At 38.9% G+C, this 22,038-nt stretch overlaps 1 protein-coding gene across 8 annotated transcripts; it reads right to left on the reverse strand.

Moving 5' to 3' along the window:
- Positions 1-451: 451 nt before the first annotated feature.
- LUC7L3 (LUC7 like 3 pre-mRNA splicing factor) lies at positions 452-21,039 on the reverse strand. Of its 8 annotated transcripts, XM_032199482.1 has the most exons (13): positions 20,852-21,039; positions 12,135-12,201; positions 11,134-11,173; positions 10,760-10,904; positions 10,346-10,420; positions 10,166-10,270; positions 9,106-9,279; positions 8,343-8,626; positions 7,624-7,784; positions 2,610-2,750; positions 2,399-2,504; positions 1,915-1,980; positions 467-1,054 (listed from the first exon to the last, which is right to left on the reverse strand). In XM_032199482.1, the coding sequence occupies exons 1-12, from the start codon at positions 20,948-20,950 to the stop codon at positions 1,956-1,958; spliced, it is 1,422 nt and encodes a 473-aa protein (XP_032055373.1). In that variant the 5' UTR covers positions 20,951-21,039; the 3' UTR covers positions 467-1,054; positions 1,915-1,955. The 8 variants fall into 8 exon arrangements, with proteins under 8 accessions (XP_032055370.1, XP_032055371.1, XP_032055372.1 ...); XM_032199481.1 differs by having other exon boundaries at positions 455-1,980; XM_032199483.1 differs by lacking the exon at positions 1,915-1,980 and having other exon boundaries at positions 471-1,054.
- Between the last annotated feature and the right edge of the window lie 999 nt (positions 21,040-22,038).

A 22,038-nucleotide genomic window follows, 5' to 3' on the forward strand; every position in this document is an offset into this window, starting at 1 on the left:
AAGGATAATGTAGTTTTTAAAATGTGAGTTTAATGCGTTACAGACACAGCACTGAAGTACACGTTGTCTCACTCCTGACTAGGACACATAGCATGGAGTTTACCAACAAGATATACATTTGCTTGTGCTATAGCCTCATGAGAAAGCCCAAAGGATGTTTCTTTTACCTTATCTGTGGCAACATGCAAATTGTGCATGCCTACCAGCTGCATAAAGTTGTTAAGTAATGTTCAAAACTGATACTACAATGCAAATGTAAAGGCAAGCTGATGGTCAGTCTCAGCAGTGGCATCCTTCCGATACTAGTATAGAAGTTTATCTGTTCTATAAATGCTTAAGGCCTACGTTTTTATTGTGAGATTTCTGTAACCTCTTAACCAATTGCAGAATAAGCCACACTATAGGGGACACAGAATCCAACAACAGTAACTGATGGGAACTAAGGGTGAAGGAAATACTAACTGATGGCACAGAACAAACAAAGACAACCACCCCAACCACCACAGAATAACTAAACATCCAAATTAGTGGACTAAGCTTGAAGACATGAGTAAATTTATTAGGAAAGAAACTTACTTAATATTAAATGTTCAATGACAGAGACAATCAAATTTGTAACAGAAATTCAAAGATACTTTATTTCCATTTCTCGTATATCAAGAAGCTAGGAATAGCTTAGTTGTAAAAATGGGATTCATTTTAGTTCGATTCACACAAATACTAAACATTTATTCTTGTGTTTTAAAGTCCAAGAATGAAAACTTGCAATTAAACACTGAGCAAGCCATGTGTTCAGGTTATGTTGGTTTCTTATCTTAAAAAGTCTTAAAGAAAAAAAGGATACAGGACTTATATTCTCAGTAGCATATGTGCTATCAACACATCTTTCTGAACTCTGGCAGGAAACACCAGTCCTGAATTAAGTTTTATAAAAAAAATTCTAACTCAACTTATATTTTTCTACGCCACTACAGCTTTCTTTCACCTCTTTTTAAAGCAGATCTTCATTTTAAGCTGTCTTCCGCCGTCTTCGCAGACTCTTCACGTAGTAGTCCTATAATGCAAAATTTTGGGAAAACAGACAATTAGACAACGTAAAAAGCATTTAGTTTACCAATTCCTATATACTGGCCCAGTTGTTAGCTGTCATCTTAATTCTACAAAAACATCATCATTGAACAGTATCGGCTTTAGAAGCAATTATGTAGCACTAAAGTTTAATGACCAACATTACATGTTCAAGGGTTCCTAGCATAAACAATGAAGCTCTACTAATGGCTTATGTTGCAAGAACCTCATTTATCAGCTGCATCTGCATCATTGTTAGTTCCTTATTTCAGGAACAGAACTAAAACAATCTTGTGCGAAAGTAAGGAAGCTACATCAAGAGTGGGGAAAACACTTCCAACTTTTCTTTTTAACACAGTATTTGCATCTCCTAATGTTAACAGTTTTATTTCCAACAAATAGGTTTTCAGTATACATTCTTGCCATGAACATTGTAATCATCTTGTGGCATCTGCCTTTTATTTACATTTGCCTTAGAAGTCTGTTATCAGCCATTCCACTTCTCTGTGCTACGGCTGACTGCAAATTCTCCTACGCAGTAGGAAATATTAAACACATACCTCTTAAAGACTTGAATTGCATTGAAAGTAACAAGGCGATTATTATGTAGTGTTTATTGCATTTTAAACTCTTTAAAGATATCTAATTCTGGGCACCACTGCATCCCTACACACAGTTGAAAGAAAATTCCATTCTGTTAACATCAGATTTACAGTATTCACACAATACATAAAAAGTCCTTTTCACTATCTTGAAAATCAAAAACACAACAGTAAGCTTAAAGATTACAGGCAACAGCATTCAAACATGGATGTGGGTAGAGAAAGGAGTACCTGGCATGAGTACCTGCTTAGTTTGACTGAATCCTTGATTTTTAATTTGGCTTTTCATGGGCCGCTCACAACACCAACGCTGTGTGAGGTATGGTAGTCAGCTGCAATAATTCATAAACCCTACACTTCCATCAATCCAATGCTACTGGCTCTCGAGTTACAGAACAAACTGCATTAGAATGCAAGGCAATAAAGCAAAAAAAACTAGAAACATCCTTGACAAAGAAATACTAGCAGTTTATATAAAAACAAAGTAGTCCAACATGTGCCTCAAATATTAAGTATTAAAGCAAAAGTTTCTGCTGATGTACCAACACAATATGGACTTAAATACAAAAACAGTGCAACTTTTTTTTAAAAAACGATAACAAAATCCCTACAAATAAAAAAAGGATAATTAATTTTTTCTATGGTGACTATATTACAAATATGTCCCAAAGAGGCACACTAATGGGGGCACGAGTCTGCTACAAAATAGCTGAGACAAAACAATGTACCTCAAAATGTTTTGCAGGACTACACTGTCTTTTCCTTCAGAAGGTGCTTTAGTATGTCTTCTTACTTGGCTTAGTTCCATCTTCATCTGTGCATACTTACGCTGCACTGTTAAACAGTAACAAAAAGCCCTAATCAAAGTTTGAAATAATGCACTTACCTCTGTCTGATCTGAGGTCATATCAGATCAGTTTTAATTGGACTGAGTGTCACCTTCAGATTTAATGTCTTCACTGGTCCCATTGACCTCATTCTTAGTATCACTCTCCTTCGAGTCTGTATTTGTGTCTTCACTCTGTTTTTCTCGACTACTGGACTTCACACTACTTTTTTTATCATCAGATCCCCTCTTTTCTGCCATGAAAGAAGACATTGACCATGGATTTCAAAGTAAAAACAAACATTGCACATGTGAGATACATTGCATACAAAATGGGACAATTATTTTCTATATAATACAGTAGTCTATAGTAATAGCAGTAATACTCAAAGTTATAGAAATAGGCTTCAAACTACCATCCTGCAATGGACAGGGTACCAAAAAAAAGTAAAGGGGACAGTAAGGGCAGGGGGAGAAGGACAGATCTAACAGAGGCAGCTACGCAGCTGTCTGCTGAAATATACAAACTGGGGGGAGCTAGGCAGTCAAGAAGTTAGGCAAATACGATGCATGGCTATTGGCTTCCTTACTTATTATAGGATTCTGTGTCCCCAAGTTTAATTTGTGATGTGTATGGACAATGCATAAGCGCATTATCAAATAAGTCAGTCTTTACCAAGTTAAAAAAAAAAATTAGCAACCCCAAACAAACACTCAGGAAACAAACAATACGTGAGAACAGTTCGCTTTGTAGGTGGGGATCACAGTAGAAATCAAAATTAACTTTACTGGACAGCGCGTCACATAAGCTGTATGCTTGTCAGCATTATTTATTCCCAATTCTATAAAAACTGCATTTTTAATTCACTCAAAAAAGGCCTGGAAAGACAGTTTGGAAGGTACATAAAAAGCAGTATTTTCCAAACACAAAGAAGAGCAAAATGGAAAGGACCCCACAATTTCATCATGAATTAGAAAGCTGACTGGCAACTGAAGAGTTCACTACACTGCTGAAAAAACACTCGTCTTTCCCTCAATAGTCTTCAAAGGAGGAAGGAAGCCAGAAGTAAAAGTATTTCCATGGAAAGAAAAACATTCAATAGTAGAGCTACATGCCTCAATCTGTAAATTCAGTATTTGCAAATTTAATAAAAATAACAATTTCTCCTCTATTACTACACACCATAATATTAAACCTTTCATTAGTAAAGACACTTCAGAGAAAAAAACAAATAAAAAAACAACCTCTCAGATATCATCATACAGAACAACATTCATGCTTGTTTTTCTGATTGTTCCCTGCTATCTGGGCAATTAAAATAAATATAAATATATATATATATATATATCCCCAAAACAGGAGCACACAGATTGAACACTCTGAAAGTTACTTTAAACAATGTTGTCACCTAGACTGGCATGATACACACTTTTATACTTCAGAAGACAAAGCAGAAATTAAGCTTCGTTACAGAAGCAACATCCCAACTTCACTGTTTTTAATACACCACCAAAGGGAGGGGGAAACCCCCCATGCAGAAATGAGGGCAACTGCCTAAAAGCACTACTACTGAGGTTTCATTGGAAGCAGCACATCCAGTGCACAGTGCCTGGAGAAAGCACACAGTGACGTCCAAAAAACTACCTGAAGAACTACAAATTTTGTATCTGTCTGCCCTCGGTTTTGCAACTCCGCAGGTAGATTGCACTCTAACTAACCTTGTTAAAAAGTCTTCTTTTTGTGTCTTATAGGTATCTCCGATGCACACGTAGATCCACTGAGGAATAGTAGTCTTGTTTCCCCGCAGAGGACTAGTAGTCAGTCCAATAATCTTATCTTCTGTCCTATGTAGATATGGTAGATCTTAATAGCCCTATGGATGTGCAGTGTGCAGGGTTTTGTTTTGTCTTTTGTTTCTTGAATTTGGTCAGGAAGGATTATTTTGTTTAAGGTTAAAAAAACTACTATTAACCTGTGGTATGAAAGATGAAACTCTTCCAGCACCTTCAATAATAAAATAGTGTTACCATAGCAAACCTCCAGTTTGCCAAGCAGAACTGATCAAGTGTATCCAACAGCCCAATCACCTAAACTTTCAAATCCTGGAGCAACTGTTAAGTTCCTTCACTTCATTTTCAATCCTTCAGATTTCTTTCTTTAAAAGCACATACACTTAGTTTGCTGTGGATACTACGCATATATTACCTTAGCTGTGATCTATTAGGTAAAATCATGTATTTACTTTGCTTCCTAATTCAACATACGCACATTTTTCTGTTCGAGCTCATGTGGGAAACTGAAATATTCTTTAAGAATTCTTACCAAGATAATGTGAATGGTTTTACTACTCAGAGAATGTAAAGTCAGTTTGTTAAACATAATATCCTGTATTACCAACAGTTTGAGTGTTTTGACATTATTTGCTGAGGTTTAATGACTAACATGAAAACACAATCACAAATTCAATTATTTTTATATAAGTTTGTGAATCCAGAAGGTAAAGGGCCAAGTAAAAGTGGTCTGGTGGCAAGTTAACCCTTCATAAGATGAAGGTACTTGCAAAGCAGATTTTCTTTTTCTCCACTTATTTATTCCACCTATGCTGAGGTTAGTTTACATCAACAGTAGTTACATTAATGCTCAACTTGTCTTTCTGATTGTCAGTTTCCTCTCCTTTAGCAAATGTCTCCCTGTTCCTGAAACCCAAGTCAGAAATTGTGTCTCCATTTTTACATACACTGTCTTCTTATAGCCTTGAAAGGTCATAGCATTCCACAGTATTTTAGTAAACAAGAAGCCAGGACTTCTGAATTTTCGAAGTATGGCACTGATTTACTGTGTAACAGTGGGCAAGTCTTGGGTAACTTGCTTTTATTTTTTCCCCTTTAAGTCATGTTTTCATGTTTATAAAGCAGTTTGAGATTTCAAGATGAAAGGCACTACCACATGCATTAAGTCAGGCCTTTGCTGCTGCTTCTGTAATTGCAGATCAATGGTATATATAAAGACAATTAAATTCTGAAGCCAATATTCCCAATGGAGCAGTAAACGTAGTTAAGACTACTAGAGTAGCCAGCCTCATGCTTCAGATATATGAACCCCTAAAGCCAACTGCTGAATTAACTGCCTACAAAGCCACATGGCAAATGTGAGGATGTAATGGTGTTTACAATTTCATCATACAAATTCAGTATTTAACACACAAGCGTTGATCGCTTTCCCTGCCTTTCTTTCTCCCTCTCACTGGAGGGAGGGACACAAACTTCTTCAGCATTACGGTCCTGCTCTACGGCCTATTCATATTTCTATAAATGTTATAGTTTTTAAAAAAAAAAAAAAAGAAGTTATTGATTTTCTCAGGTGGAAATTTCATCACAGCTCAAGCATCACCCCACTGTTCTCATATCTGGAGGAAGAAGGTAGCAAGCAACAAATAAAACGGCCAGCAAGGAAATTGGTCAAGTTTAAACGAAAAATACTGATATGCTGAAGAAGGTTCACTAACTCCTCTATTTATGGAAAGATTCAGGAGAGAACTGCAAAGCCATAAATGCAATAAACAGACCAAATTTGAATAAATACGTATAGTTATTTATATGGACAGATACACATAAAGTACTGAAGAGGACATTCTTGACCAAGTACCAGAAGTCTGTTCATAAAATAGGCAAAAAAAGGCACAGCATCAGGTAGGAAGAAAGTAACAAATGGACAGATACAGGCTACGATTCTGTGTTTGAATTTAAACACTACACATCAGTTCCACTGCCAGCAAGCAGGCAGCAAAAAACACTTGCCAATAAAGGGCAAAGCAAAATCAGAGATGAATCAATACTAAAGATGTACTGTGATATAAATCAGAAAAATTAAAATGGTCCAAGAGAATCAGGCAACAAAAACACACGAAGCATCACCTACATTTCAGGAATTAATCTGCTGAAAAAAAAAAAACAACATGGAAAAAGGTACAGCAAACAGGCCTATGCAATCAAGAAACATGCACATAGCACCTTTCATCCCAGAGAACCTCAAAAGTACCTTAGAAACATAACAGAATTGTTACATCCATTATTGACAGTCAGCTCTGATGATGAAGTGGGGTGGCTGTTTCGGAGTGGACATTAGTCAGTACCCCAGCAAAGCCTGTAGTTTAAGCCAGAAGTTAGTACTATATTCCTCCCGAACTTTCCAAAGACTTTTGAAGTAGGAATTTAGCAATGACAATGAATTAACGTTTTTTTTCACCAAATGCAAATCTCTCGTGTTTTCTCTGCAGCTCTTTTAAATGCTACTTAAAGGTACAGCTTCAGAATATCAGCCTTTGATGAAGCAGTGAGTCACTATCAATGCTGTCGTACATGTATGTACTGCCATAAAGCATTCTGAGCACTAGCAGTACAGCATTCCTTTGAGACTCACCTGAATACTGACAAGGCAAATCTCACTTCATTGAGGGAAAAAAAGGGGGGGAGGGAGGGGCAAGCAGGAGGGAGGAAAGGAGAAGACTGGCAGGGAGAGAGCACGGAATTGTAATTTAGAGCATCAGAGAAATTCTGCAAAGATTTATCTTGGACTGCAGTCATAGATTGGAAAAAAAAAAGAACTAGAAGCGTAGTTAAGCAAGAAAAGTAAAGGAACATGACAGTGTATAGAAGTAATAGATGCTACAGGTAGAAACACAACTACAGATCTCTCACAAAACACATACCAGTAAAGGATAATTACAGAAATACCTGTTAACAATAAGAATTCCCACTCATAAAAAAACTGATTACAGTGCAAATATTTTTCTAAATGTAAACAGGTCAGCAGGTCTTAAAATACATCACAATCCTCACACACTTAATTTGCAGACAAAAGTAGTACGCTGTAAGCTTTTAGAAACTACTTAACAGATGAGAGGAGGACACCAGGGTGTATGTACACACGCATGTGCTTTAACAATGACTGGAAAGAATAAAATGCTTTGAATGGGTTAACAGCAACATATACAGCTTATAAAACCAATTCCAATTTGATGCTAAGAAGAACTTTTAGTCCCTGACAGAAAGACAACAAGCTTTTGAGACTTTAGGAAAATATTGTTTACAGAACTTAATATTAATTTGGTCTTCACACAAACATACCTTTTTCTTTTGACTTCCTGTCTTGTTCTCTCTCTCTGCTTTTGCTTCTGTGCTTGTAAGATTTCCGATCACGGCTTTTTGACCGTCTCCTGTCCCTGCTGCGAGACCTATGTTTCCTTTCTGATCTATCATGGCTTCTGCTTCTTCTTCGGTCACGACTCCTTAACATTTAGAAAAAATTTGTAAAATACAAATGTCAGCGGGTACTCAGAATACACAAACTGCTCTTGGTTTACACTTACAATGCATTGATTATTCACAAAAAACAGGTATTTAAAACAAGGCTTAGCATACTGTATACAAATATTTCTCAGTAAGTAAGACCTGGCTTCACATTGCCTTCTTCATCTCAAACATCCAACCACAAAAATCTTAAGAACATCCACCACTATAAATTAAAATCCAAGGAAAATTAAGAGGGTATAGAGGGGTCACGGAGAAAAGGAAATCAAAACCAAACTAGACCCTGTCCTCTGGAAATATCAGCATACTCAAAGCTCCTTCATTCACCACAACGGTGTTATCTACTTCCAAAAACAGACGGAAGACAATAAATATGCATCCAAACCTGTTTAACCCTAGAACCAGTAAAGCATGTCTACAAATTAGATAAGAACAGTGAAGCTAATGAATCAGTGATGTGACCCAGGCTGACAGATAAGGTCCTCACAAGATTTTAACATCTGGAAAAGTTATGTGAAAATATTTTGTTCCCATACCTGCTCCGCCTTCTTTCTCTGCTTCTTGATCTTTTGTGGTCTCGTGAACGGCTGCACCTTCTGTCAGATGTTCTGCTTGAATGTCTACTCCGGGAACGACTCCTTTTACGCCTCTCTCTGTCACGGGCCCTCTCTTTTTCTTTTTCTTCCTCTTCACGTCGCCTCTTCCTTTCCCTCTCTTCTCTTTCCCGTTCCCTCTCTTTCTCTCTCTCTTCTCTTTCTTGTTTCTCTTTCTTTAGCCTGTCATCACGGTCAGGTTCTTCTGTTCTTTTTCGTAACTTTTCCTTAAAGAAAAGTTCATGGGAAGAAATTAAGATTATTCAAGGTAAGTCATTCAATATGACTTAGTTCAAACAATCTCAAGATGCAGAAGTTTAAGCTTTTAAAATATTTTAATTCTGTCCAAAGGACTGTCTACACAGAAGCACTTTTGAAAATCACTGAAACTTGCCTCCTTTCTCATGGAGAACACTTTTTTTTTTTTTTGCTTGTCATTAGTACAGGAACACAGGCCTTACAGATGTTAACAAAGGCCACATCAAACTCCTGAGTTTACCTCTTTACTTACATACAGTATAATCACGTAAAATGAAGACTATCAGTGCAAACACAATGCTAAATGTGCAGAGCAGGATTCCATTTCATTTTTATATACTATCTTTGGAGTATTTCAAACACTTGAGGAAGTCCAGTGGCCGGCCTTCTCTTTACCATAGGAATCCTCTGAGCAATTTTTATGCTCAGTAACTTAAGACATGCTTACTTTTAGGTCTTCAACAGTAGCTTTTATTTTGGCATAACCCATGTGCTGCTTTCCCATCAAGTGGTCATCTACCCTGGACTGTGCATCTCCTACAATTAAGAAGGCTCCACAAACTTCACAAACTTCCATCTGCTTCTCTTGGGCGGCAAAGCTCTCAATTGTCTGCAAAAGAACATATTAGATGAAAAAAAAAGAAACATTATTTTTTTTGGACACACGATAGCGAAGATCTTTACAACTTTACTCTTATTGTTGAATAGCACTAATACTTTAATGCTTTTTAATACTTTACTAATATTGTTGAATAATTTTCACTAGTGAAAACTGAAATTCCTCACTGCATACTTTGTATTTCGAGCATCGTACCTGCTAGGACGAACAGTGCAAGAACAGGCTACAAATGCCCATTCCATGTGAGCCACAAAGAAAGAGTCAACTAGAAAACAGCTGAAACAAACCTTATTCCTCACTGCAAAGGATTAGTTATCTGCAGCTTCCTAGCAATCTCAGGATTAAGGAAAATAAAACTCAGTCTTCTCTTATAGAGTTATTTCTAACACCAACTGATGAGCTTGAGTTGCGGTCACCAGCTCAATGTCCAGGTGGCAACCAGTGGCAAGGGATATCTCTCAAGGGTCTGTATGGAGGCTGGCACTATTTTACTATTTTAACGTCTTTCTGGTGACACAGACAGTGGGCTTAAGTGTACCCTCAGCAGATTTGTGGATGACACCGAAGCTGGGTGAGCAAATAGCTGTGCGGTGTTTGGATGTCTGACAACTTAAAACAACACGAGGCTACACTACAAAATTTAACTAAGATCTGAACTAGTGTAAGCTGAACGCACACCTCTAGAATTGCTGTTTAATTATTTTCATAATTTATGCGCATGAAAACCACTCTCAAGACAGCACACTGAATCAGCACACATAAGCATCAAGTTACCGCCTAATGCTGCCCGTAACTTTCACACTTTCAGCGCAAAGACATCGTTATTAGGGATCAAATGTTGCACCAAATTTTCAAGTACAACTGACAGAACTACGAACATGTTACTTACTGAAGTTGTAGACCTCAGCAATTCCCTTTCTTCTTTTAGCTGTTCAACAAGTTTCATCATTCCTTGTGCCTCTTCCACCTTCCCTTCTGAACCTAGTTCTTCAATCTGAAGGACAATAAAAAACCTGATTATTAAGCAAGTAATGAAAGCAAGAGATCTGTTATAGGGTATAAAACTCACCTGTTGTAGTAGTACATCAATTTTGTCAGTTAACACCTGAATCTTCTCTTCATTTTTACCAGTAGGTCCTGCTGCCTGCGGAGCAGTACAAGTGTGTCATTCATTTATATATATTTAAGTTTAAAGAAAAAGACAGCAATTTGTATGTTTCAAAGGTATTTTCTCATATTCCAGACACGTCAGGAATAACTTTCTCCTGCGTCTTCTCCCATGAAGACCAATAATTATCTATTCTAACATATGAAACACCTCTCAACACAGAACTTGCTTCACTCGGCAAGAGTAAACTATTCAAGCTAATTCCTCCAAACAAAATTCCATCCTTGAACACAACATTTGAGGCCAAGGTAAAGAGAATGTGAAGGTGTTACCTAGAGGAAAAATTATTTGCCTCAATGATTCTTCCAGACTCACCCCAGAAGACTGCTGATTCTGTGACAGCGCCAAACGAGCATGACCTCTTCTAATCCTGCGTTCTACTTCTGCAAGTAAGCTTTGTAAATAGCGCAAAAAGTCTCTTTCATAGCCCACTTTCATAAAACGAGAGCTCTTCTCGTACCTGGTGAAATGTTTTTAAAATGAAAGGTCACATCACTTCATAGTACACAAAAAACAAGCGACACATTGCACTGTTTTAAATTGTTGCTGGAGGTAACTGAATATTATATGTTTAAATAAATGTTTGTGTAGATGAATAAGCAATTAGTTTCTCATGGTTAGCTTGCTATTACAAATTTCAAACATACTAGGAATGCTATTTGCATTAGCATATTGATCAGCATACTTACTGTTTACGCAGATTTTCATCATGAATCTTTTCACAAGGACCTAAAAAGACCACACAAAAAGTTTAAGCTTGCATTCCTGACTGCCGAATTCTCACATCATTGGCATTTGTTTGCACACCTAGACAGAACAGATCTTTTAACTGTTCCCAGGGATTTTATATCTGCATTTCTGCTTCTTTTGCTTGGAGTTTCAAAGAAAGAATGCCAATATGTCATAGTAATTAGAAAAACAAAGGGAATTCTGAATGACTTGTAAAATTGTAATATAAAACAGAATTTCCAGATCTTTCTTTGTCAGTAAAACTACACACAAAAATATTTTGAGGCCTTTAAAAACGGAAAACTTACATATTAAAGATAATCTCATCAAGCACTTTCTTAAACTCCAAACATTAATTATCTATTTTTATTATAAAGAACGAAGTATTTATATTCAGAGTAAAATTAAGAGGTATGTATCCTGTGATCATGAAGGGTAGCCATGCTGAAATTCTCCCACCCTCCTCAGTCTATCAAATTCTTCAGTGGAGTTGGAATTTATCACTAAAAAAAGAAGCAAGTTTTTCCTAGTGGCATTCTCTAAACTACATGCTGTTCACATACCATAGCTTGAAAGCTACACATAACTTAGAGAAGGCCTTAAGCAGTAATTATTACAGTACAATTCTCTCAAATTAATAAGCTCAAAAACATAGAGTGACAATAAAATAAGTTAAAACACTACCCAGGTAGCATAAACAAATTAGGAGACAACATGTTAGGAGAAGAAAACTACTCCACACCCAATAATTTAGCTTACGCCATTAAAAATATATTTTTCCCCACTTAGAAGAAGGATTTGGAAAAAATATTAATCTTAATATATTGTGTCACTGGCAATCCTTAAAAAGGCTATTTCCAAAGTGTTTTGACAGAGCATTCACCAGTAAAAATATTTACACAGAGAAGGTCAATTGTAATTATATTTACATGAATAAAAATGACAAGACAGATACACTTACCTAAATCAGAACGGGTATTTGTGAATAATTCAGCTGGGCAAAAGCCACAAAGGTAGTATTTACAAACCTGAAAGAAGAGAAAAAAAAAAAAAAAAAAAAGCTTTTTTTTTTTCTTCCCTCAGGAATTGACAATTTTTAGTGATCATTTCTGTTTTCTAAATTACAGTGTAAAAAGACCCTCTGTACCCTCTGCAAGACTTCCAAAAATTTTACCAGCATACACCCCCCTATCTTTGTGTTACTTGGCATCAGCAAGTGCTACAATGTGCGTCTTAATGACAAAACACCAAGAACTCCAACTCTCCCTTGACACAATGGTGTTACTTAATCACAGAATCACAGAATTTCTAGGTTGGAAGAGACCTCAAGATCATCGAGTCCAACCTCTGACCTAACGCTAGCAGTCCCCACTAAACCATATCCCTAAGCTCTACATCTAAACATCTTTTGAAGACTTCCAGGGATGGAAACTTAATTTTAATTCTTAAAAACTTAAATTTTAAACTTTTAAATTTAAATTTTTAAAATTTTTAATTCTTAAAAACTTAATTTTACTTCTGAATAGTTAAGATAACAGGCATAACCTATTTGTAACTGCAAGGTAACCTGTTATTTTGAAAAGACTGAAGTATTAAAAAAAACTTGCTGTGCAATTCTTTAACTGTGAAAATGCCTGTCATGCAAGCAGGACAGCAAGTTGTCCTCTGCTCATCTGTAAGAACTTTGTATTCAGCCTCTATCCCTTCAACACTGCTGGCTAGGTAACTATGAGACACCAGCACTCAAAGCGAGAGGCACTGCCTCAGGGCTGGGGATTCTGGTGTCAGTTATGAGACCTAGGAACATACAAGGTAACTTCACGAACTATTCAAGAGCTTCCCTGCACTTCAATCTAATGCTTTTACAAATTCCTACTCTAAGAACGACATGCAAAGAATATATTGTGTACTTCTGAAGACGTGCACAGAAGATGTTCATTATTTTTTTTATACAGATTTATACTCGTCCATGTACATCGGCTTAATTAGCAGAGTTGGTCAGATCTTGAAGTTCAGACGTCTCCTGTATCTTTATCCATTAGAAAAGCCAACTGGATTCAAATCAGGAATACTTTCACCCTTGAGGGTCACCAGAGATTGTGAACAATTATTTATTTAATAGACCCTTCCCCAGACTTGATCACCATTAATTTTTAATGAATTGCTGATCCAAAATTAGCCTGTAAATTCTTCTAACACCTCCTATACGTTACACCACTTCCTAATATTTGGCAAATCTAGTAATTGCTACTGGGTGTTACAGCCTAGCTCTAACACACTCATGCTGCGGACAAAGAGCAGCAGCATACTGTTTCCTAAAAAGTATTTTGAAGCATCTGAACAAGTGGGTGTGAGTAGGGATCCAAGACCTACCCCACACAACCACCTCGCGTAGTGCCTGTGACACCAGTTGTTCAAATTACAGTGATTTATTTTTCCATGCTAACTGCCAGACTGCAAATCAGACTACGGAGGTTAAAATTGGACTGACTGCTTTGCAATTACACAGGAACACAACCAAGCTTTCTACAACAGCCCGTGGGCGTAAAAAAAAAAAGGGAAAAAAAAAGTAATTTATTGCATAATGTAAATACTGCTCCTGTGATCCAGGTTAGGCCACTGTGGCACTAAATACAGCAGGCAGTAATAATTTTTATAACCACAACCCATGCTTTCACTGAAAATACTTTGAGATCTATGGAAAAAAAGCAACAGCGTTAACCAGCCAACCAGAAAACAACAAAAAAAGCTAATTCCCCAACAGTAAATAGTCTCAAGTCTAGATGGTTTAAAAAACAAAACAAAACAAAACAAAAAACACCTCTTTTACTCTCTGCAGTCAGGCCATGCAGATAACACTCCCTTTTTCTGAAGTTCACAAAGACAGAGCATCTGCAGAGAACTAAAGCAAGGGGGGGGGGGGGGGGGGGGGGGGGGGGAAGCTACCCATATCTTTAGTGTAGAAGGAAAAAGCGAAGCGTGTTTTTATCTTAAGCTTCCCCTCACTTTAAGATCAACACCACCGTCAGGATTTCAGAAACAATGCCTTCACTCCAGAGTTGGTTCCAATCACTTGCACTTCAGTTAATTCTTCACCTAACCATGCTTCAGTGACTGCAGCTACACAGAAGAACAAAAACCCCTGCCCAGCACAACCAAATCAGTAAAGTAGCTCTGTTACTGCTACATTACTAGCTTAAATGTCAGAAGCAGTCAGGCTTTAACTCATATCCTCCGAGACAGCAAGCTGTATCAGCTTGAAGTTCCGCTTTGCTCTGGAGCTTTTCATTGATGAATCCTCAGGAAAGGAGCAACACCCAGGCTACGTGTGCAAGCAGCAACAGACTGACCAGAAATTAAGCGTATGCTAGTATCTTATCCAATACACACCATGGTCTCAAGGGGAAAAATTTTGTCACTTAATTGTGCCTCATGTTTTTTCCAAGTTAAGAAAGCAAGCACCTCTCACCTGGGGTATGACCAGTTTTCCTCAACTAGCCACCTGTTTTCTAGGAACTTTTGCTCATCTCCCACTTTTAACAACAGAAGACAAAGATGGATTCGGCACACACAATTGTGTCTCTTCTTCTGAAACAGCTCCAATGGCATGGATGAATGTCTCAGAATAACTTGAAATTAGTATTTAGTAAAGCAGGACATCTCCCAGAAAACTTTGATTTTCAAAAGGACTATCTTCTTAAAAGCCATAATAGATATATGAAAATAAAAATGTTATTAAAACAATTCTCTCCTCCTTATTTTTTCTTACATCTGCATAATTTTATCCAGAATACCCACAGAGGACCCAAAGAGGACAAACCTAAGAGAACACGATACAGCTTCTTGACAAAAGAACAGTTTAAAAGAAATCAATTTAGACTTAGTCTGTTGAATTCAAACCCTGCTAAATATTTCACGTGAAATACAGTGAAAAAGCATCTTACCAGAATTTCAACACAAAGAGGTAGGAAAATGTCTTACTTATACACACATATACATCTCACAGGGCTATAGTTTAGGTGGCTGTTTCTGTGATGTCACTGTGGCATTTCTACAAAGCAGCACCATAGCAAAACCAAAACAAAACAAAAGCACAGCAACTAAGGCTTTGTATATATTCCAACAACCACTAATTAAAGTTTAAGTATCTTCAGGTCATACAAAAGCTATATGGGGCATAAAAAAACAATACTTCCAAAGCATGAGTGGAAAATGAATTTGTCTGAGTAGTATGACTATACTTTGGGAATTAACTCTAATCCAAGTAAAACTGGTGACTGCAGATTTAAAGTGGCAGAGCCATTCTGAAAACAGCTTTGTAGCGGCTTTACTTCTCACCTGCTTTAAGTGCTGTCTGAAGAAACACTGAATTCCTGGGGAGAACCAAGAAAAAAAATAAATCACTGACTGTACAAACCTTTCAATATCAGTTGCACTGCCAATGCAAGATTGACTGGTCCAGAACAGAAGCATCTTGAAAAGCTGCATGAGTAAAGCTGAATGGGTCTCCCTACAACCAGGCATCACAGCAAACGTGCAGGTGTAACACCAAAGGCCTACTGTTTGGAGACAAAATCTCAAGTAACAGTGCTCTCCAAAAAAATGGCAAAAAATACAGCACCTGCTAAGGGTGGACTAAATTCAGCACCTCTTAAAAGCAGCTTATGCAGAGACTTACTCGCCCTTCTTTGCAGACATTCAGAATTACTGGCAGAGGCTTTGGCAGTAAGTCATAAGACCACCTAAGCTTGTTCTCTGAAACAATTTATAGCGAATAATTAAAAACAACCACACAAAAATCACAATTTTTTTTCTTCTCAGGAGGCCATGAGGAAAAAGAAATTGGACAATCTCACTTAAGCGTCAAGCTGTTTCAAGAAACCAGACTGCAGATGAGCTCCTCTGTTAAAAGAAATAGCATTTCCTATTTCTAGGATCTCTTTCCCTTCCATTTCATTTTCTTGACCTCACAACCAAGTACAGGGTCAGTGAAAAGGCACTTCCCAAGAAAAACTGCTGGGATTAATCAGAGAATTTCCTAGGACACAAAAAGCACAACAATAACAGCCTGACCATATTCTGCTGGGAAAGAGTTATAGGAAGTCTTCATAGCTGCATGCTCAAAAACTCCGCAAACTGGTCTGGAACAGTTTTGAAACTAGCAACAAAAAGAGCAAAGGGAAAATTATTAGAGTCAGAAGCCTGACAAAACAAAACAAAAAATTTAAATGACCTTATGAAGCAGCACTTCTGGAAAAAGCCTCTTCTTACCAGCTGATGGTAGGAAGAAGTACCAAAAGCTGTAGTGACCACCACTAGAATACATAGCTTAAACTTGTGTCAGACACTGTATTAACTATTAAAGAAAATCACTGAAAAGTTGCAGTAATTTTCTGCTAGCTCTGGATGCTATGGTACCTAGTGAAGTCCTTGACATTCTCTCCTCAGAGACAGCCTGCAGTGAAATACTGGTATCACAGTGGTTTGGGCTGTGTCTGCCACAGTTTTCTCCCTCCCTCGCACCTATTTCATTATGTTCTTCAATTGGTTTTGCTTTGATGGAAAAACATTAATTGAGAGAATCCTGCAGCTATCTTAAAACTTTATCATCCAGGGTTAGCTTCACTTTATGTTACATCTGCCTTGACAGGCTGGAGATAGCTACCAGCCAGCTGCACTTTACAGCTGGTCTGAAGTAGTCAATCACAAACAGGAATAGAAAGGGCCAAGAAACGGCTGAAGAAGCACAGAGCCATTAAAGGGCTGAACCAGAGGTGATATGCTTCAAATGGCATTACTCATCCGTAGCTTATCAGACTGCTGCACTTAGCACTACTCAGACGTCATATGGAAATATATTCCGTATTTGCATAAACAGGACAACAGGTGATGAGCATGGCTACTTAGCCATGCAGATAATGAACTTTTTTCCCAAAAATTATTCTGATGACTCTGCTATCAAGAAGCTGGACTGAGCAGAATGTTGTCAGCACTTTGTTGCAGCAGGATTAGCCGTGGCTCCTGTCTCAAAGTCCTCAGATGTCATACATGTATTTCAGTAACACACTGGAATGAAAATGGACACTTGGAACTCTCCACTTCATCACAAATTTACTAATCCTTAAAATCCCTTGGAGATGGGAAAGTAGCATTCAGTTCGAATTGTGAAAGCTGGCATCAAAACCAGATAGCTCATCAAGCGCTGTGACCAATTCAAAGCTTTCCCCCAGACAAAAACTACCGACAGCTCTACACCATTAACACTTCTACACTAACATGCTCCTGTTCTACAAGAGTAGAATTGTAGTAAACAATTCTACAAGCGCATTCCTTTAGGCACACAAGACCTAGTAAAAAGGCAGAGAATAATATCCAGGTTGTAACCTACACAACAAAAAAGAGAAAATTGCTTCATGTAGACGAGTTCTTTGAACCCTTACAGTTCTCAAGCACCACAGGTTTTGTAAGCAATGCTCCCCCACCCAGAACAGCTAAGTCCTTCCCCCAAACTGGCTCTTAAAGATAACCTTCCCAATAACAATATTCTACCCAAACAAGTACAAATTAAGTCAAGTTCCAAAAAAGAAAATCAAAAGAAAGAGGAGTAAGTTCTGAGCTTCTAACTAGATGCAAACCAATTTAGGTCTTCCGGCATTAAAAAAAAGTATGTAATAGATTGTAAACAATTGACACCACTAAATCATATTTTAAATATAGAATCTGTATCTTGAAAAACTGTATGCCTATCACAGATAATTGCTCAGTCATTTGTCTGTAACTGCTCTCCATCTCTCCCTACTTTCTAAAATGCTGTATTTACCTTGAAGAAACCATCACAATCTCAAAACAATCCATGAAACGCAGGTAGCCAACGCTTGCCGTCCTTGAGCTGTAGAACAGCCTCAGAACTCTCACACCATCACTCATCGACTTGTCTTGCATAGGTGGCACAATAAACTAGAATGCTTGAATCAGTGCAGTTTTTTAGTTACTGTTCCAGAAATACAACTTGTCACGGATACGACAGTTAGCAGAAAGATTAGAACATATGCTACTAATAATTTCCTGCTACACACAAAACAGGAAGCCTTTATGCTAGATCTAGAACTGATCATCCCAAAAGACTCTGGAATACTGAAATATACAGCACCTGGGATGGCAATGTCTTAAGATTAAAGACTTTAGTCACGTAGAAGTTATAAAAACAAGAATTTAAAGGCTTTTCAATATATGATAAACACATTTCATTAATACTGCAAATAAATGCTCAGCTATCACACTCTGCTTTCATAACTTCCTAACAACCTATTCCTATCTTGTATTACATTGCATCTTCTGCAGTTTTGTTGTTTTGTTTTTTTATCTGCCCATCCGTAAGTTACAGATGATAAACAGGGATGAGCTTGTTTTTGATAACGTTCCACATCTAAAAATTGATGATATGTGACACAAAATCTTAAATTTTGGTATGAGAGCACAACATGCTTACAATGAAAAGGCCCCATGTTGACAGATACGTCATTTTACCAGAGGGGACACTAACATGCATTTAACCTGAAAAATAAAACAGCAGTCAAGCAGATGAGTGGATGTTACTATTTGAACCTTATTTGCAATTGCTGAACGTGTCAGCATTCCTAATTTAATTGTTATGGGATGCAAAGAGTTAAAAGTTGAAACACATCTTTATGTTTTAATAGCAGTAAATTTCTGCTACAAATCCATCAATTGACTGTAGCTATCTATTAACACATTCCTCCTTTCAGAGAGGTTGTGTTTAATAATGGTCCTATAAATCTCATAAATAGAATCAGGAGTGGCACAAATGTAACAGCAGCTCCTGCAAGGCTGAAGCTTAACCCTCGGCCTGTAAAGTTGCTGCTGGCCTCGGAGAGAGCACAGCTCTCCACTTTCTAAATTGTCCAAGGGGGACTTGGAAGAATAGACAAGGCCCTGTCTCTAAAAATAAACAATAAAGAAATTAAAAACACCTTAAAGATAGATCCCGATAGTTATAGCAAATATCTTCAGCCTAACATAGTTAAAAAAATCCCTTTTTAAAGATAGAAGTCATCTTAACCAGATTCCGGCTCAAGCCATTTACTTCCTATTTGCAGGGCTGAACAATCCCTATTTGAGTTCAGAATCAAAAGAAAGTATTTAACTGAACACCCAACTGAATAATGATCTTTGGTTAAAAAGGTCTAGAAGGACATTAAGAAATTCAGACTCACAGTTTTCTTCTGACACTAACAACTTAACTACATAGCAGCATTTTTCAAGCAGGAATTATTTAAAAAAATGCTTGAATTTTCCAGTCTAGAGCAGGAAAGGCATCTGTCCTTATCTCATGCACTCAGAGAAACACGTGTTTCAGCCATCTCTAAAATAACACAAGTTTTGTTTGAAAACATAAAATTCCAACCCGTGGGATGCAGATGCAACATATAACAGCCAAAAGCAAGCATTTCTCCCTTCTGACACAATTTAAAAACATCCCAAGAAAATACTAAGGTGGGAGGAGCCCCAGGTAGTTCAACTGCACACTACTTGCAGCTTAAACTACAGCAATTCCTACCAACCGTAACAAACAAGCTATCCTAATTGCGACGCTTTTTTTTTTTCAACATATACTGCAACACACAGCTACATCGTGAATGATGAAAAAAAAATATATATTGCAGCAGAGTTCTCATATCTCCCAAAGAAACAGCTAAGGAACTTTGTAATTACTGCTGATTTTTTTCAGAAGTCGGCTGCAGTACCATTAGGATGGATGTCAATAAAAATCGTCATTCACTAAAACTCAACTATGTCCCAGAAAAAAAAAAAAAGTCCCAAATAACACAAAAGAAGTCTTGTCTGAGCTGTTTATTGCAGAATACGAATGACATCACGATGTTAATGAAAAAAACACGTTAAGTAGTACTAAGTAATAACACTATTTAGCCTAGTCCCCATCTCCTTCCCCCCTTCTCGACACTGCACTATCCTGACTGACAAAGTACAAAAGGAATCAAGTTTTTGTTTGTTAAATGCTGCTTCAAAAGTCGTTCTTCGCTATCCTCCAGGCTGCTCAGTCAGGATGCCTGCACCCCAACCTGCGTGCTTCCTCCCCCAACACCACGTTCGGGGCGAGATCCAGCGACACTTGTGCTTCAAACCCCTAACACCCGTCCCGCCTCCCTTTGTACGAGCCAGCAAGCTCCAAGGAAGTTTTGTTTCTGCCCCTACCAGCCTCATTTCAGCGCCCCCAAACACACCCAGCTCCCTCACACCCCCCCCCAAACTTCCCCATCTCTCCACACCGCTCCCAACACACCCTCTCTCCCCTCAGACTGAAACCCAAACACAAGGCCCCAACACCACCCCATTCCCTCAGCTTCCCTACGGCGGGACCTTCCTCCTCCTCATCCTCCTCCTCCTCACCTCAGGGCTCCCGGAGCTTCCCGCCCCGCGGCCGCCATGCAGGAGGGCCGCAGCCTCTGAGGGCCGCACCGAGGGCCCCGCAGCCCCTACCCCAGCCTTAGGAACCCCCCTATCGGCCTGCACACCCCAGCCCTGCCCCTCTGCTGCTGCCCCCGGGGGCGATGCGGGCCCAGGGCCTCGCTCCTCGCTCCCGGCCGGGCCCTGAAGGAGGGCGGGAGGGGAGGGGAGAGGCGGCCCCGCGGCACTCACGCTCTCGTGGTCCCACCGCACGTTGCTGCGCTTCTCATCCGGGGCCAGGTTTCTATCCCGGCCCATAAGCTCATCGAGGAGCTGGGCGGCCGATATCATCGCGTCGTCCGGGCCGAATCCTCGCCGCCAAACGCCGGCTCCGCGCCGCCTTCTCCTCCCCGAGCGCCCGCGCCGCCGCCGGAGTGACAGAGACAAAATGGCGGCGCGGCTCCTCGCCCTGCCCACAATGCCCCGCGCGCCTGCCAACCGCCTCTGCGGCCTGGCCTGCTGCGGGGCGCCGGTGGCGGCCTCGTGTGGGGCGGCCGCCGAGCTCCTCACCTAGCCCCTCAGCGGTTCCCGATTCCCGAGGTTTTCTCGGAAAAATGCTGTGGGGTCGCCCCGGGTGCTGCGGGGTGCGTGAGCGCCCAGGGGGGCCCGCCGGCGAGGGGTGGCTGAGCGCTTCTCGCAGCTGGAAATGCTTCATGTGCCTCAGGGCACCTGAGGTGTTGGTTTTTCCAATAAATGTGCACAGTTCTTTCAAACTTGTCCTCACGAGTCATGTTTTTTAATAAAATTTGCTATTTTTTTATTAGTCGTTTTGGGTTCCCTTTGCTTTGTCTGTATCACCCTGAAAGAAGGGGTTTATTCTATGCAGGACTTTGTTACTGCACAAATGGAACACTATTCTTTTGTTGTTGCAATAACGGTATAAGGTTACAAATTACTGATTTATAGTTTACCACATTAACACTCCGTCAGTTTCAGTTTGTTTTGTTTTGTTTTCCTTCCCCGATGTGACTTTGTACATTATCATTACTGAATTTCACCTTTATAATTTTCAACTATTTCCCACTTCCTCAGAATCATTTTCATCATCCGAGCTGCATTAAATTATTATTATTTTTTTAATTAAATTGTATTTTCCAAAGACCTAGAAGGCTGTATTAGTGCTGACCCTGAAAGACCCCCAGGATTCATAGCAGCCTTGTTCATAATCACTGGGGGCTTTCTGCAAACAGAGTTGCCTGCAGAGTTCCCTTTCCAAAATATGCCCATAAACCCCCCATTGCACAGCACCACAAGGCACTGCCAGGTTCTTCTAAACTTTGCAAATTTTTAATAAGATAACGTGAGAAAAATCTCAAATAATTTTCTTCAGACACGATCTTCTGTGAAGCTATTTTATTTGCAATTGCAATGGCGGGCAT

This window comes from Aythya fuligula, chromosome 18 (genome assembly GCF_009819795.1).
Source record: "Aythya fuligula isolate bAytFul2 chromosome 18, bAytFul2.pri, whole genome shotgun sequence".
NCBI classification, from domain to species: Eukaryota; Metazoa; Chordata; class Aves; order Anseriformes; family Anatidae; genus Aythya; species Aythya fuligula.